Source organism: Scyliorhinus canicula, chromosome 13, assembly GCF_902713615.1.
Source record: "Scyliorhinus canicula chromosome 13, sScyCan1.1, whole genome shotgun sequence".
NCBI lineage: Eukaryota > Metazoa > Chordata > Chondrichthyes > Carcharhiniformes > Scyliorhinidae > Scyliorhinus > Scyliorhinus canicula.
The window spans coordinates 124,388,793-124,404,424 of record NC_052158.1 but is presented as its reverse complement, the minus strand read 5'-3'; the positions used below and the strand labels follow the sequence as shown (position 1 = coordinate 124,404,424).

General features: G+C 48.2%; 1 protein-coding gene across 2 annotated transcripts in view; it reads right to left on the bottom strand.

The window, feature by feature from the left end:
• The window catches only part of abcc5 (ATP-binding cassette, sub-family C (CFTR/MRP), member 5), a 155,660-nt gene that overhangs the window by 125,822 nt on the left and 14,206 nt on the right, over positions 1-15,632 (bottom strand). For both annotated transcript variants that reach the window (XR_005462831.1, XM_038815891.1), the window contains exons 3-4: positions 6,926-7,086; positions 832-987 (exon numbers count right to left, since the gene is read on the bottom strand). Coding sequence is in view for 1 of the 2 variants with exons in the window: in XM_038815891.1 (XP_038671819.1) it covers positions 832-987; positions 6,926-7,086 (317 nt within the window). In the remaining variant the exon portion in view is untranslated. The remainder of the gene's footprint in view (positions 1-831; positions 988-6,925; positions 7,087-15,632) is intronic.

Genomic DNA, 15,632 nt, shown 5'->3' with positions numbered 1-15,632 from the left:
CGGACGATTAGGTTTTGTTTGAGGGGGCAGAGAATAGGATGCAGAGGGAGGCCCACAAATCACATTCTGGGGCGTCTGGCAGGAGTTTGCGGACTAATTCCGAGGGTGGGTGAGTGACCTGGCAGAATTCCTGAGGTTGGAGAAGGTCAGGTTCACCCTGAGGGGTTCAGTTAATGGGTTCACCTGGAGGTGGAAGCAATTCATTGACTTCTTTAAGGAGGATTGAGGAGACAGCAAAAAAGGGGGGGGGGGGGGGGGGGAGAGAAAGAGTGTGTGTTGGTTATTTGTAATGTTGTATACTTTTTCTGCTTCGAAATGCCCGAATAAAATATATTTATTTTAAAAAGTGGAAGAACAGGCAATAATAGAAAACTACCCAATAGGATATGTCTTGCTACAGTATTGTATAAAAAACACATCTAGATTCAAATAGTGTGATGCAAACATGTTCAGAGATCAATTCTGTTGTACAAGAATCACAATGAAAGGAGAGGGTGAAATTTGCCCTAAGGGGGTCAGTGCAGGGGTTTTTCAGGGGATAGCAACCATTCCTAGATCTCCTGGCAGAACGGTGAAAACAAATGGTCAGCAGCAGCAACTGGGGGGGTCTCTCTTTGTTTCTTTTTTGTGAAAACGTGAAAACTTGAATAAAATTTTTTAAAATATTTTTTTAAAGAATCACAATAAAAATATGTACTTGTAGATTATGATTTCTGTTCCATTAAGATTCATATCTACAAAGAGCCACCCAATAACACATTTTTAAAAGGTGGTGTCGCAGGAAGTAATGAAAGATGGGATTTTGTGAGCTTTAGGATGTCATATGCATACCTTCTACTATTGACTTCGGAAGATTCGTATTTTGACAGGGGCCAAACATCTTCGAGAAGGAGCTCCCCCTTTTTATAAGCTGTGAAGGCCAAAGGTGTCAACCAACTGAAGGTCATGAATGAGAAGAAACCAGCGTTGTCCACAGGATGCTGTTGTCTATAAATGAAAAGTAGTCCAGATCAATAGAAGTTAATGCAAGGATGCATCCAGCAGACCCTGTTCCACTTATGCAAGCTGTTCCATCTTGTTCTTTGGATGAGATCGCAATTCAAAGCTGCATGTTCCTATGGTTCAAGGGAATGTTGAGTATTCTGACATTCTATTTACTGCACTATTCAGCCCATTATGCCTGTGACAGCCTACTTACAGAGTAATCCGAAACATATCCATGACCTCTCACCAAAGCCAGCTACTTTTCTCTGTGTCCAATGTACATCAACCCCAAAAGATTGTAACAATTTCTGACTCAACCATTATGTGACAAAGAGCAAGGAGGTTATGCTGAATTTACACAAGACATAGCTTGATATCAGCTGGAGTACTGTTTACAGTTCTGGGCATCACACTGTACAAAAAATATGAACGCATTGGATAAAGTTCAGAAGAGGTTTACAAACAGAGTTCCAGGGATAAGAAACATCAGTATGAGAATAGCTTGGAGAGATTAAGACTGTTCTCCTTGGAGAGAAGAAGGTGAAACGGCAGGAGAATGACATTAATTACTAATATTCATTTGGAGAGGCGCTGCAGATAGGCCAAATGACCACTGACCACTGTCTGCACTGTAACAATTCTGTGATTCTACAACATTGCATCCAAAAATGCACATAGTACTTGTTGTTTATTCATAATAGGGGATGCGAGCATCAATGGAAAGGCCCGCATTTATTGCTCATGCCTAACTGCCCTGTAGAATGTGGTTTTAAGCCACCTTCTTGAACCACAACAGTTCTTGCGGTGTTAGGTACACCCACAGCACTGTTAAGTTGGGAGTTCCACCATTTTGATCCAGCACGAATGAAAAAACTAGTGATAAAGTCAGGGTGATGTGTGACTTGGGAGAACTTGCAGGTTTCCATATGCCTTCTGCCTTGTCTTTTCAGGCAGTGGAGGTTGTGAGTTTGGGGGAGAAATACGTTTCAGTGCATCGTGTAGATGATGCACACTGTAGCTAAGGTTCATGAGTAGTGGAGGCAATAAATGGTAAATGTGTTGCCTGAGGGCAGGCAGTGGCGCAATGTTAATGTCACTGGATTAGTAATCCAGAGACCAGGATAATGCTCTGGGGACCTGGTGAAATGCGAATCCAATAAAAATCTGGAATTAAAAGTCCAATGATTGTTGATAGGTTCTGCTTCACTGATTTCCTTCAGGGAAAGAAGCCTGCCATCCTTATCGGTCTGGCCGACATTTGACTCCAGATCCACATCAATTTTGTTGACTCTTAAAAGCCTTCACAAGGGCAGCCTGAATTATCCTGAACGGTATTGAGCTTCCAGAGTACGCCCGACTTGTGATTTGTAGACGGTGCAAAGTCTTTGGGGAATGGGAAGGTGTGTCACTTGCCACAGAATACCCAACTTCTGACCTGCTCTTGTAGCCACAGCATTTATATGGTTGGTCGAGTAGCCACAGTATTTAGACAGATTCTAGTCAATAGTGATCCATCCCTTTTCCCCCTCACGAAGATTGATGGGGAGATTTGGCAATGGTAAAACTCTTGACTATCACGGAGAGATGTTTAGACATTTTTCTGCTGGCATCCCCGGCACACTTGTGTGGTGTGAATATTATTTATCATTCATCAGCCCAAGCTAGAATACTGTCAAGTTCTTATCGCATGCAGGCAAGATTGTTTTTTTATCTGAGGAGTTAAAAATGCTGAACGCTCCATCATCAGCGAACATCCCCATGAAGGTCATTGTTGAAACAGTTGACACAGACCTGAGGAACTCCTGTTGTGTTGTGCAGGGGCTGAAACGAGTGTCATAGAATCTACAGCATGGAGATAGGCCCTTCAGCCCAAACTGGTCTATGCCAACCAAAAAGCCCATCTGAGCTAACCCCATTATCCTGCATTTGGTGCATATCCCCCTAAACCTTTCCTATCCATGTATCTGTCCAAATACCTTTTAAATTATGTCAATGTCCCTGCCTCAACCACTTCCTCCGGTAGGTCATTCCACATATGTACCACCCTCTGAGTAAAAAAGTTGCTTCTCAGGTTCCCATTAATTCTTTCCCCTCTAACTTAAACCTATGCCCTCTAGTTCTCGATTCCCCAACCCTGTGAAAAAGACTGAGTGCATTCACCCTATCCATGCCTCTCATGAGGTGCAACAGCTGATTAGGAAGGGAAATGGAGTTTTGTCCTTCATTGTTAGAGGGATGGAGTTTAAGACTAGGGAGGTTATGCTGCAATTGTATAAGGTGTTAGTGAGACCACACCTAGAGTATTGTGTTCAGTTTTGGTCTCCTTACCTGAGAAAGGGCATACTGGCGCTGGAGGGTGTGCAGAGGAGATTCACTAAATTAATCCCAGAGTTGAAGGGGATGGATTACTTGTTGGAATTTAGAAGGATGCGGGGGGGATCTTATAGAAACATGTAAAATTATGAAGGGAATAGATAGGATAGATGAGGGCAGGTTGTTTCCACTGGCAGCTGAAAGCAGAACTAGGGGGCATAGCCTCAAAATAAGGGGAAGTAGATTTAGGACTGAGCTTAGGAGGAACTTCTTCACCCAAAGGGTTGTGAATATATGGAATTCCTTGCCCAGTGAAGCAGTTGAGCCTCCTTCATTAAATGTCTTTAAGATAAAGATCGATAGTTTTTTGAAGAATAAAGGGATTTTGGGCCGGAAAGTGGAGCTGAGTCCAAAAAAGATCGGCCATGATCTCATTGAATGGCAGAGCAGGCTCGATGGGGCCAGATGGCTACTCCTGCTCCTAGTTCTTATGTTCTTATAATCTTGTACACCTCAATAAGATCACCCCTCAGTCTCCTGTGCACCAAAGATAAAGTCCTTGTATGTCCAATCTCTCCCTGTAACACAGTCCCTTGAGTCCTTGCAACATCCTTGTAAATCTCTTCTGCATTCGCTCCTGTTTAATAACATCTTTCCAATAGCAAGGCGACCAAAACTTAACACAGTACACCAGGTGCAGCCGCACCAGCTTCCTGTACAACTGCAACATAACATAACTTCCCAACTTCTATACTCAATGCCCTGATTGATGAAGACCAGCATGTCAAAAGCTTTCTTCACTGCCCTATCTACCTGTGACTCCACCTTTAGAGATCCGTGCACCTGAACTCCAAGATCCTCTGTTCCACGACACGCCCCAAGGTCCATTCACCGCAAATGTCCTACCTTGATTTGACTTTCCAAAATGCAACACCTCACACTTAGCTGTATTGAACTCCATTTGCCATTTCTTGGCCCACTTCCCCAGCTGATCAAGATCCTACTGCAATTTTTGATAACCTTTCTCACTGGCTACAATACCACCTATTGATTTGATTTATTATTGTCACATATATTAGCATACAGTGAAAAATATTGTTTCTTGCATGCTGTACAAACAATGCATACCGTACATAGGGAAGGAAGAAGAGACTGCAGAATATAATGTTACAGTTGAAAGGTGTAGAGAAAAGATTACTAGAAAGGTGTAGAGAAAAGATCAACTTAATACGAGGTAGGTCCATTCAAAAGTCTGATGGCAGTAGGGAAGAAGCTGTTCGAGTCGGTTGGTACGTGACCTCAAACTTTGGTATCTTTTTCCTGACGGAAGAAGGTGGAAGAGAGTATATCCGCAGTACGTTGGGTCCTTAATTATGCTGAGACAGCGGGAATTATAGATAGAGTCAATGGATGGGAGGCTGGTTTGCGTGATGGACTGGGCTACATTCATGACCTTTTGTAGTTTCTTGCAGTCTTGGGCAGAGCAGGCTCCATTGCAAGCTGTGATACAAGCAGAAAGAATGCTTTCTATGGTGCATCTGTCGAAGTTGGTGAGGGTGGGTTCAATTCCCGTACCGGCCTCCCCGAACAGACGTCGGAATGTGGTGACTAGGGGCTTTTTACAGTAACTTCATTGAGGCCTACTTGTGACAAGAAGCGATTATTATTATTATACTCCTGTATCCCCTGCACTCCTCCAAGAAATCCCTTGATTCCAGCTGCTTGTACCTGAGCCATACCTCATTATTTTTCCTGGCCAAAACCTCAATATGTTTTGTCATCCAGGGTTCCCCACTCCTGTCACCCTTTGTCCTTCACCCCAACAGGAACATATAGACCTGGAACTCTAGCTATTTCACTTTTAAAGGCCTCCCACTTGCTGGTTCCCAACTCCTGCCAGCCTTTGCCTCAAACAAGCTACTCCAATCAACCCTTGCAAGCTCCGGCCTAATTCCATCAAAATTCACCTTGTCCCAATTTAGAACTTGCACTTGTGGACCAGTTTTGTCCCTTTCCATAACTATTTTAAAATTAATAGAACTACAGTCGTTGGTCCCAAATAGTTAGCACTGTTGCTTCACAGCGACAGGGTCCCAGGTTCAATTCCCACCTCGGGTGACTGTGTGGAGTTTGCACTTTCTCCCCATGTCTACACGAGTTTCCTCTGCGTGCTCTGGTTTCCTCCCGCAGTCCAAAAATGTGCAGGTTAGGTGGATTGGCCATGCTAAATTCCCATGGTGTCAAAGAGGTTAGGTGTGGCTACTGGGTTAGGGTGGAGGTGCAGGCTTAAGTAAGGTGCTATTTCCAAGAGCCAGTGCAGACTTGATGGGCTGAATGGCCTCCTTCTGCACTGTAAGTTCTAAGATCCTATTATGTCACAATCTCTGGTGGGGCTGTCGTACTGCTGGGAAAGGACATACCCCAGGGGTGATGATGGGTGGAGTTTGAGATGTTGGCTGAAATGTATGACTCTGTGACGTTTGACTGCGTCAGGCTGTTGCTTGCTGGTCTGGGACAACTCTCTCAATATTTACCCAAGTTCCCAGGGGTTAGTGAAGGTGTCTTTGTCGGGTCAACAGGGCTGGGTTTGCCTATGATGTATCTAGTCAATGTCAGGTGGCCCATCTGGTTTTGTTCTTATTAGAGTTTTGTACCCCAATGTTGATAGAGCTGAGTAATTTGCTAGCCTATTTCATAGGGTAATTAAGAGCTAATCACATTGTTGTGATTCATATATATGAAAAATCAGATGAGTGTGTCAAATTTCCTTCCCTGAAGGACATTAGCAAACTGAATGGGTTTTTACGTCAACCTGCTAGTTTCATGGTCATTAAACTTGATTGGCATTCTCGATTTATTTAATTAGCTGAATTAAATTTTGCAGGTTCCATGGTGAGATCTGAATTCCTGTCTCTAGATCGTTTGTCAGGGCCTCTAGTTCAGAAGTTAAATAATAACACTATGCTTCCATAACCTTAATTGTGGTCTACCTATTGCATTGTACAACCTTAACATTGTCCTTCTCCTTTTGCAATCCAATTTATTAAAAGCTAAAAGTCTCCTTGATGGCTTTATCTACCTGTACATGTTTTCGATCTTAATAGCTCCAAAGCCTTTTCCACTATTTTGTTGCTCTTGTTCTTCAATTCCTAATTTCCCTCCCCAAATGCATGATCTTACACTTTTGTACATTATAATGAATTTTCTTTTGATCTAAGCCTTCCTTAAGTCCTTAAAGGTCCTCATGTATTTGTCAAACTCTCTACTTCTCTATCAGCTTAAGTTTATGGCTCATTATGACAAATACTGAATCATGGAGTGGAGGTGGGGGAAGAGAAGAGAAAAGAGAAGGAAGGACATCATATGCAGAATTAATGTACCTTGCTGAATGAGTAGAGAAGTTTTCAAAAAAAGAATTCAATGAAAACTTTATTCTATTGCAAATGCCTCCAATTCGATTTTATATCAAATTTTATTAAAATATCTTAGCTGTAGGATTTAAAACCCGAAGATTTAAGTTGCATTGGAAAATACATAGAAGAATATTAACTACAAATATATTCAGCACATATATCAGAGACAATGGATCAACAATGATGTCAAGATTGCATTACCAAGAGTCACTCACTTAGAGGTGTTGCGAAAGAGCTTCAACAGGTGTAGGCTATGGTGATACTTTCCTTTCTGGTTTTTCTCATCCTGAATTTGCATACAGGAATGCATCGAGTCATCCAGCATCAGCCCTTCCATCCGGCCTGCTGTCTCCAAAGCATCTTCACACGACTCTCTCTTTCATTCAAAAAGATGGAGGGAACAACAGAAAACACATTAATGCTGCAATTATATATTGGGAACCCTGAAGCCATTATCTTTGGCATCTGTCACAAACTCCACAAACTTCCCTCGACACCAATCCCAACCCGTCCCTAGACACTGCCCAAAGCTGAATCAGACCGATCGCAATCGCATCATATCTGCCCCAGAACTGGGCCTCAGAGCCTAGGTTGTCTCCATCACAAAAACCAACTTCCATCTCTGTCATAACATCTATCTCCATTCCTACCCAAGCCCATCTGCTGCTGAACCCTCATCCATAATAATTACATCCAGACTGGACTATTCAATACACCCCAGGATTGCCTCCCACCTTTCACACTCCATTAACTTCAGATCATCCAAAGATCTGCTGCCCAAATCCAGATTAACACCCTCCCATTCATTCATCACTTTTATATTCACTGATCTGCTCTGGTTCCCGGTCCAGCATTGCCTGGATTGTAAAATTTACAATCTTGTGTACACACCCATCAAGGTCTCGCCCTTCCTAACCTCTTCAACCTCCTCCAAAAATACAACTCTTCAGGAATTTGCACTCCTCCAATTCTAGCTTCTTGTGCAGTCCCAATTTCCTCCACTGTTGATTGTTCCTTCATGGTCAAGGCCTCAAGTTCTGGAATTCCATCCCTGGATCTCTCCAATTCCGTCTCACTCCTCCTTTCTGATGCACCTTAAAACCTACCTCTTCAGCCAAAAAGTTTGCCTCCGGTCCCAATATCTCCCTTCGAGACTCAATGGGTCGGCACGGTGGCACAGTGATTAGCACTGCTGCCTCACAGTGCCAGGGTCCCAGAATCAATTCCCATCCTCGGGTGATTGTCTGTGTGGAGAGTGCACTTTCTCCCGTGTCTGCATGGGTTTCCTCTGGGTGTTCTCGTTTCCTCCCACAGTCCAAAAATGGGTTAGGTGGATTGGCCATGCAAAATTGCTCCTTAGTGTCCAAAAGATTAGGTGGGGTTACTGGGTTATGGGGATAGGGTAGAGGTGTGAGCCTTGGTAGGGTGCTCTTTCCATGGGGCGGTGCAGACTTGATGGGTCAAATGGTCTCCTTCTGCACTGTAGGGATTCTATGTTTCGATATCAAACTTTAACTGATAATACTCCTTTGAAGCTTAGAATGTTTTTTTTTTTAAATATCTCTATTGAACTTTTAACATTTCATACAAACCAAAACCACAATAAAACATGTGCCAATGATAGAAAAAGGCTCCTGCGAACAACTACAGCAAGCGCACCCCCTGCAAAGAAAAAACATAAAACAACACCCCGCCCTCAACAGCTAAGTAACCAGAGCCTTAAAATTGTAAGAAAAATAACCACCGTCTACGATAGAACCCGTCGATCGTCCCCCTCACAACCCGTCGATCAACCCCCTCAGTGATCTTGACCGTCATTAGGTCACCTAGCCATGCTGCGGCACTAGGCGGTGTCACCTGCCTCCAACTCAACAGAATCTGTTGGCGGGCCAGCAACAAGGAGAATGCAAGAGCATCCACCCCCACACCCGCCCTCAGCTCCAGCTGGTCCGACACCCCAAATATAGTTACTAATGGGCAGGGCTCCAAATCAACGTTCAGGATTACCAATATGGTGTTGAAAAAAGACCCCCAATAACCCACCAACTTGGGACAGGACAACAGCATGTGCGCGTGGTTTGCCAGCCCTCCCAAGCATCGCTCACACGCATCCTCAATGCCCTCAAAAAATCGACTCATTCTTCCCTTGGTGAGGTGTACCCTGAACTCCATCTTCAGCTGTATCAAACTGAACCTCACACAGGATGACGTAGCATTAACCCTGCAAAGGACTTACTCCACACTTCCTCCTCCAAATTGGGTCCCAACTCCTCCTCACATCTGGTCTCCCCTCTTCTACCAGAACCTGCTCTTCCCCCATGGTCTATCTATATATCCCTGACGTGCTGCTCTCCTCCAACCCCACACTGGAGAGTATCCTTTCCAGCAAAGTGGATGGCAGTGCCACCAGGAATGTCAAAAATACCCGAACAAAATCCCACACCTGAAAGTATCTAAACATATCTGCTCCCCATCCATATCTGCCCCCCCACCCATGCCTGCCTCCCCCGTACCTGCCCCCACCCGACCCCCTGCCCCCCTGTCCTCATATCATGCTTTCTCCTTCAACTCCCCGCACCTGGCAAACTGTCCTTCCAGAAACAAGTCCCTCACTCTCTCCAGCCCCTTACCTTCCCATTCCCCAAATGTGGAATCCAATTTCGCCGGTTCAAACAAATGATTCCTACATATTGGGGCCCACATTGACTACTCTCAACTTAAAATGCTGATGGAATTGCCACCATATTTTTAACGTGGAGATGACCACCGGAGTCAAAGAATATTTCCCTGAGGCAAATGGCAGAGATCCATCACCAGAAACTCCAAACTCGACCCCCTACATGGTCCTGACTTCATCCGCACCCAAGCAACTTCCTGGTCCCCAAACCAGCCCCCCCCCCCCCCCCCCCCCCCCCCCCACCTGCCTCTCCAGGACTCCTCTCCTAATCAGAGGAGTTCTCCCCGCCCATATGAAACACGATATAAGCTGCTCCAACGCCTTAGGTAGAAAAACTGGGAGGTACTGTACTGAAATAAAAATACAAATCGCCGAAAGATATTCATCTTAATAGCTTGAACACGGACTGCCAGCGACAATGAGAGGCTGTTCTGCCTCTTTAGATCCCCCCAACTCTACTGATCAGGCTAGTGTAATTCAATTTGCTAAACTGGACTTCCGGTTGCGGCTATGCGGAGCTAAGCCGTACGTTCGGCAGCTCCTGCTTTAATAGGACTTGTGGGCTCTTTTAAGGGCCCCAAACGGCGCTGTTTCGACGATTCCCGTTGGATAAAGGGGTCTGGAGCAAAACCCCCCGGGATTTATGGTGCGGACTCAGAGTGGGGCGAGGAGAAAAACGGCAGCAGCTCCCCTGGAAAAGCGGGGGAAGGTGGACAAAATGGCGGCCGGTGGAGCCCCTGAGGAGTGGAGGCAGTGGGCGGAGGAGCAGCAGGCGGCCCTTCTGCGCTATTTGACGGAGCTGAAAGGGGAGTTGTTAGAATCCCTAAAGGTAACGACAAGTAAGCTGCTGGAGACCCAGACAACTCAGGGTGCAGCGATACTTGAGATGCAGCAGCAGGCCTCTGAGCGCGAGGATGAGGTTTCAGCCCTCGTGTGGAAGGTGGAGATGCACGAGGCGCTCCACAAAAAGTGGCAAGATCATTTCGAGGAGATGGAGTTTCGAACAAGGAGGAAGAACTTGCGGATCCTGGGCCTCGAGGAGGGGCTGGAGGGGTCGGACCTGCCGGCCTATGTGGCCGTGATGCTGAACTCGCTGGTGGGGGCAGGATCTTTCCATCTGCCCCTGGAGCTGGAGGGGGCCCACAGAGTACTGGCCAGGCGGCCTAAGGCGAATGAACCCCCGCGGGCAGTACTGGTGCGGTTCCATCGGTTCAGTGACTGGGAGCGTGTGCTGCGATGGGCCAAGAAGGTGAGGAGCAGCAAGTTGGAGAATTCGGTAGTGCGCATCTACCAGGACTGGAGTGCGGAGGTGGCTAAGCGGAGGACCAGGTTCAACCGGACGAAAGCGGTGCTCCACGGAAAGCAGGTGAAGTTCGGCATGCTGCCGCCTGCGCGTCACCTACAAGGACCGGCATTACTATTTTGAGTCCCCGGAGGAGGCGTGGGCCTTTGTGTAGGCTGAAAAGTTGGACTCGAACTAGAGATTGGGGGCTGTGGGAGTTTTTTTTTTCTGCATCACTGTTTATGCTGTTGCTGGTTACTCTGTTTGTTTCTTTTTTTTCTCTCGCTTTCCGATGATGTTGGGTCTTAAGGGGGGTATTGGGGTTTGTGGTTGATCTGTTTTAGTTTGTACGGGGTTGGTGGATGGGTTGGGACTGCTGTTTGGGAACTGCGTTGGGGGGGGGGGTGGAGTGGGGCAGCGTGAAAGCTCGAGCTTTCCCGCGCTGCGGGACGAAGGGGGTGGAGCTGGTGGCAAGGGGCGTGGATATCAGATCGTTTTCCCGCGCTGAAGCGGTGCCAAGGAGCTGATGCAGGGGAGGACGGGTGACCTCATATCGGGAGGGGTCGGAGTTAGGGCAGGAGCTGCCGGGGTCAGCAGAAGTCAGCTGGCCCACGGGAGTACTATGGAGGGAGCGTCGCGGCTAGGAGAGGTCCTAGCCTGGGGGGGGGGGGGGGGGGGGGCACCGGGTTGCTGCTGGATTGGCCAGGGAGGAGCTGGTGTGGGTCGGGGTGAGGTTCTATTGCCGTGGGAAACGGGCCGAATGGGTGCTGGCCAGGGGCGAGCAGTCGATGGGCTATGGCTAGTCGACGGGGGAGGGGGGCGTGGTGCCCCCTGATCCGGCTGATCACGTGGAACCTGAGGGGGTTGAATGGGCCGGTTACGCGGACCCGGGTGTTTTCGCATCTGAAGGGGCTGAAGGCGGACGTGGCCAAGCTCCAAGAGACCCACCTGAAGGTGGCGGACCAGGTCCGTCTGAGGAAGGAGTGGGTGGGGCAGGTTTTCCATTCAGGGCTCGACTCGAAGAACCAGGGGGGGTGACGATCCTGGTGGGGAAGAGGGTGGCGTTTGAGGCGTCTGAGGTGGTGTTGAGGGGGTTTATGGACCAGATGGGAGGAGTGGATCCCTGGAGGTTTGGGAGGCCGAGGGCTCGGGAGTACCCTTTTTTTCTCCCATGTGCCCAGGGTTTATTCCCGTATTGATTTCTTTGTCCTGAGTAGTGGACTGGTCCAAGGGTGGAGGAGCCCGAATATTCGGCTATTGCAATTTCAGACCATGCTCCGCATTGGGTGGATCTGGAGATGGGGCAGATGCGGGACCAGCGCCCGCTTTGGCGTATGGACGTGGGGTTGTTGGCTGATGAGGAGGTGTGTAGGAGGGTCCAGGGATGTATCGAGAAGTACCTCGAGGTTAATGATATTGGGGAGGTCCGGGTGGGGATGGTGTGGGAGGCTCTGAAGGCAGTGATTGGGGGGGCTAATCTCCATCCGAGCCCAGAGGGGGGAAGAGGAGGGAGAGTGAGAGACTGGTGGGGGAGCTGTTGAGTGTAGATAGGAGGTACGCGGAGGCCCCGGAGGAGGGATTGCTGGGGGAGTGGCGTAGCCTGCAGGCCAAGTCTGATTTACTGACCACCAGAAAGGCGGAGACACAGTGGAGGAAGGCGCAGGGAGCGGTCTACGAGTATGGAGAGAAGGTGAGCAGGATGCTGGCGCATCAGCTTGCAAGCGGGACGCGGCTAGGGAGATTGGTGGAGTGAAGGATAGGGGTTGGAATGGGGTGCGGCAGGGGGCAGAGGTCAATGGGGTCTTTAGGAACTTCTACAGGGAACTGTCCGGTTGGAGCCGCCGGTGGTGGGAGGGGGAATGGAGAGTTTTTTGGACAGGCTGCGATTTCAACGGGTGCAGGAGGAGCATGGAAACGGATGGAGAGGACGTCCTGTGGAGGCACGAGCCTGAAGGCACTGGTAACGGCGCCGTTGCCGCTCCCTCCAACGAGGTACACTACGAGCCCGGTGGTGGCAGCTACGCTCAAAATTTGGGGGCAGTAGAGGCGGTACAGGGGGGAAGTGGAGGGCTCGGTGGAGGCCCCGCAAGCCTGGGTGAACTGGAGGAGAAGTTTGAGCTCCCCCCCGGGGAATATGTTTAGGTACCTTCAGGTCAAGGTGTTTGCTAGGCGGCAGGTGGAGGGGGTTCCCTTCGCTGCCCCCGCGGGGGGTAAGGGATAGGGTGCTTTCGGGGGTGTGGGTCGGGGATGCAGGAGGTGGAGGAGGCATCGGTAGAGGAGCTGAAGGCTAAGTGGGAAGTGGAGCTGGGGGAGCAGATTGAGGAGGGGGCATGGGCGGACGCCCTGGAGAGGGTGAACTCCTCCGCTTCATGTGCGAGGCTTAGCCTCATCCAGTTCAAGGTACTGCACAGGGCTCATATGTCCGGGACGAGGATGAGCAAGTTCTTTGGGGGTGAGGACAGGTCCATTAGGTGTTCGGGGAGCCCAGTGAACCATGCCCATATGTTTTGGGCATGCCCGGCACTGGGGGAATTCTGGCAGGGGGTGGCGAGGACGGTGTCGAGGGTGGTAGGATCCAGGGTCAAGCCAGGCTGGGGACTCGCGATATTTGGGGTTGGGGTGGAGCCGGGAGTGCAGGAGGCGAAAGAGGCCGATGTTTTGTCCTTTGCGTCCCTAGTAGCCCGGCGGAGGATCTTGCTGCAGTGGAAAGATGCGAGACCTCCGAGCGTGGAGACCTGGATCAATGACATGGCGGGATTCATTAAGCTGGAGAGGGTCAAATTCGCCCTGAGGGGGTCGGTACAAGGGTTCTTTAGGAGGTGGCAGCCTTTCTTCGACTTTCTGGCTCAACGATAAGGAACTAGGTCAGCAGCAGCAGCAACCCGGGGGGGAGTGGGGGGGGGGGGGGGGGGGGGGTCTCAGGGGGGTATTGTTTAAGTTAATTTGCTTATTGTCAATTTATTTTTGTTGTTTATTGGGTTTGGGTGGGGTGGGGGGGGGGGGTTTGTTACATGCGTTGTTACCGGTGACGGGGGGGGGGGGGGGGTGTTTATTGTTGTTATTAGTATTATTGTTCTGTTGATGTATATTTTTCAAAAAATTTCAATAAAAATTATTTTTAAAAAAACAATTTGCTAATCTGCACCCAATCCCGGGCCACCTGAACCCCCAGATAGCGGAAACTAATCCCAGCTAGACGGAACGGCAACCCCTCCCCAACCCAGCTTCTTCCCTCAGTGTCCACCACAAAATACTCACTCTTCCTAATGTCCTAAAGCACCTTGGAATGTTGTACAACATTAAAGGCACCATCTAAATGCAATTTGTTTTTGTTGGTGTTCAGCAAAAAAATATACTACCCCCCACTACCGTAGGAGGTGACTCTGAACAGCTAAATCTAATAGTTTGGTTTTGGTGCAAATCTGTAAGGCAAAGGAATCAGTTTACTTGGAGACACCAAAATCCAGAGAATATTTGTTTATCCAACTCAATTGCAGTTCTTCAAAAACAAATGTCAAACTTTGTCCAATTAAGACGTGGGAAGGAGAGGAAGGAGGAGGGGAGAGAGAGGAAGAGGAAGGGAAAAGAACAGGAAGCATGAGATTATTTTTTTTTAAAATGGCAACAGAAGGGTACATCTTTTATCTAAGTTACATAACCAAAAAATTAAATGCTTAAATTATATAAAACAGGTGAAGAACAGAATTTCAGTAACCAGTATGGTGAGATTTTCCAGCAGGCCCCTAAACCCCCCACTGTCAGATTGAACTGGGGAAACAGCCACTCACATTTTACTTTCCCCAAGTAGCCAATTATTGTTCAAAGGGTGGACTCACTGTCAAATAAAAGATTGTGAGCTGGCTCTTCATGCTACAGGGCCAATAAGAACCCCTCCAGCTTGAAAGAAGCAGCAGGATGACAGGGCAAGTAAGTGAGCGAGAGAGGTGAGCACCCAAAAATTGAGATGTTCTCTCGCTAACCTTCTCAGATTTAAAATGAAAATGGCCTATTCCAATGTTTTTCAAACTTATTTTCCGGGGACCCATTTTTACCAACTGGCCAACCTTCAGGACCCACGCCGGCCAACCTTCACGACACATGCTGGCTGACCTTCGCGACCCACCATTTTCTCTTACCTTGTTTGCTGCTGACAAAATGGAGGAATCGCAATCACGCCCAAAGCATGTGATGGCGACGTTCAGGGGCCGTGACCAGCTCTCTGACTCCATCATGCAGGAAGGTTACATAGAATTTTTTTTTAAATCTGCGTCTCCGATTGCACAAATTCGTGGTCTTCAGTCGCAGCAGCCGGCTTTTATATTCAAATTTTATTTATTTTTTGTAAACTGCAACAATGTTGTTGCATGGCACTTTTAATCAAAGAGACCAAAGCCCCTGTCATCATCAGGCTCTCCAGATTCTTCCTGTTTTTTCTCTTCGGCAGCAACAGGGGCAGCAGTGAAAACAACTGCTGTAGCAGCTGGGGCACTGCTACCAGCACCATCGTTGCAGATCAAACTATTGACGTCAATATAAGCCAATGCCTTGGCAAACAGACTGGGCCTGAAAGGCTCAATGGTCACCCAGCTCTTTTAATCAGGGCATTGAGTTTGTCTTCAGGTGCAGGATGAGTGTGCTGTGGATACAGGTGAGTTCCGAAGTGGAGGCCATGGCGCTGGATCTCTGCAGGTGGGTCCGATGGTGCTAGTCGCCGGGGGGAAACTGGGTATTAGCTTCGTTTAGAAGAACCAAGCACTTCCGAACCGGGCAGAGCAAGCAGCAGCCGGTTTTTAACAATGCCGGCTGCCAGCGGCCTTTTTACCATATTAAAAAAAAATGCACTCATCGGTGAGCGGGCACGTCTGCGCAGTGTGGCCGCATTTCTTTTATATTGTAAAAAGGCTGCTTGCAGCCGGCATAGTTAAAAGCCGGCTGTTGCGCATGAATTCGCGCAATCGGAAGT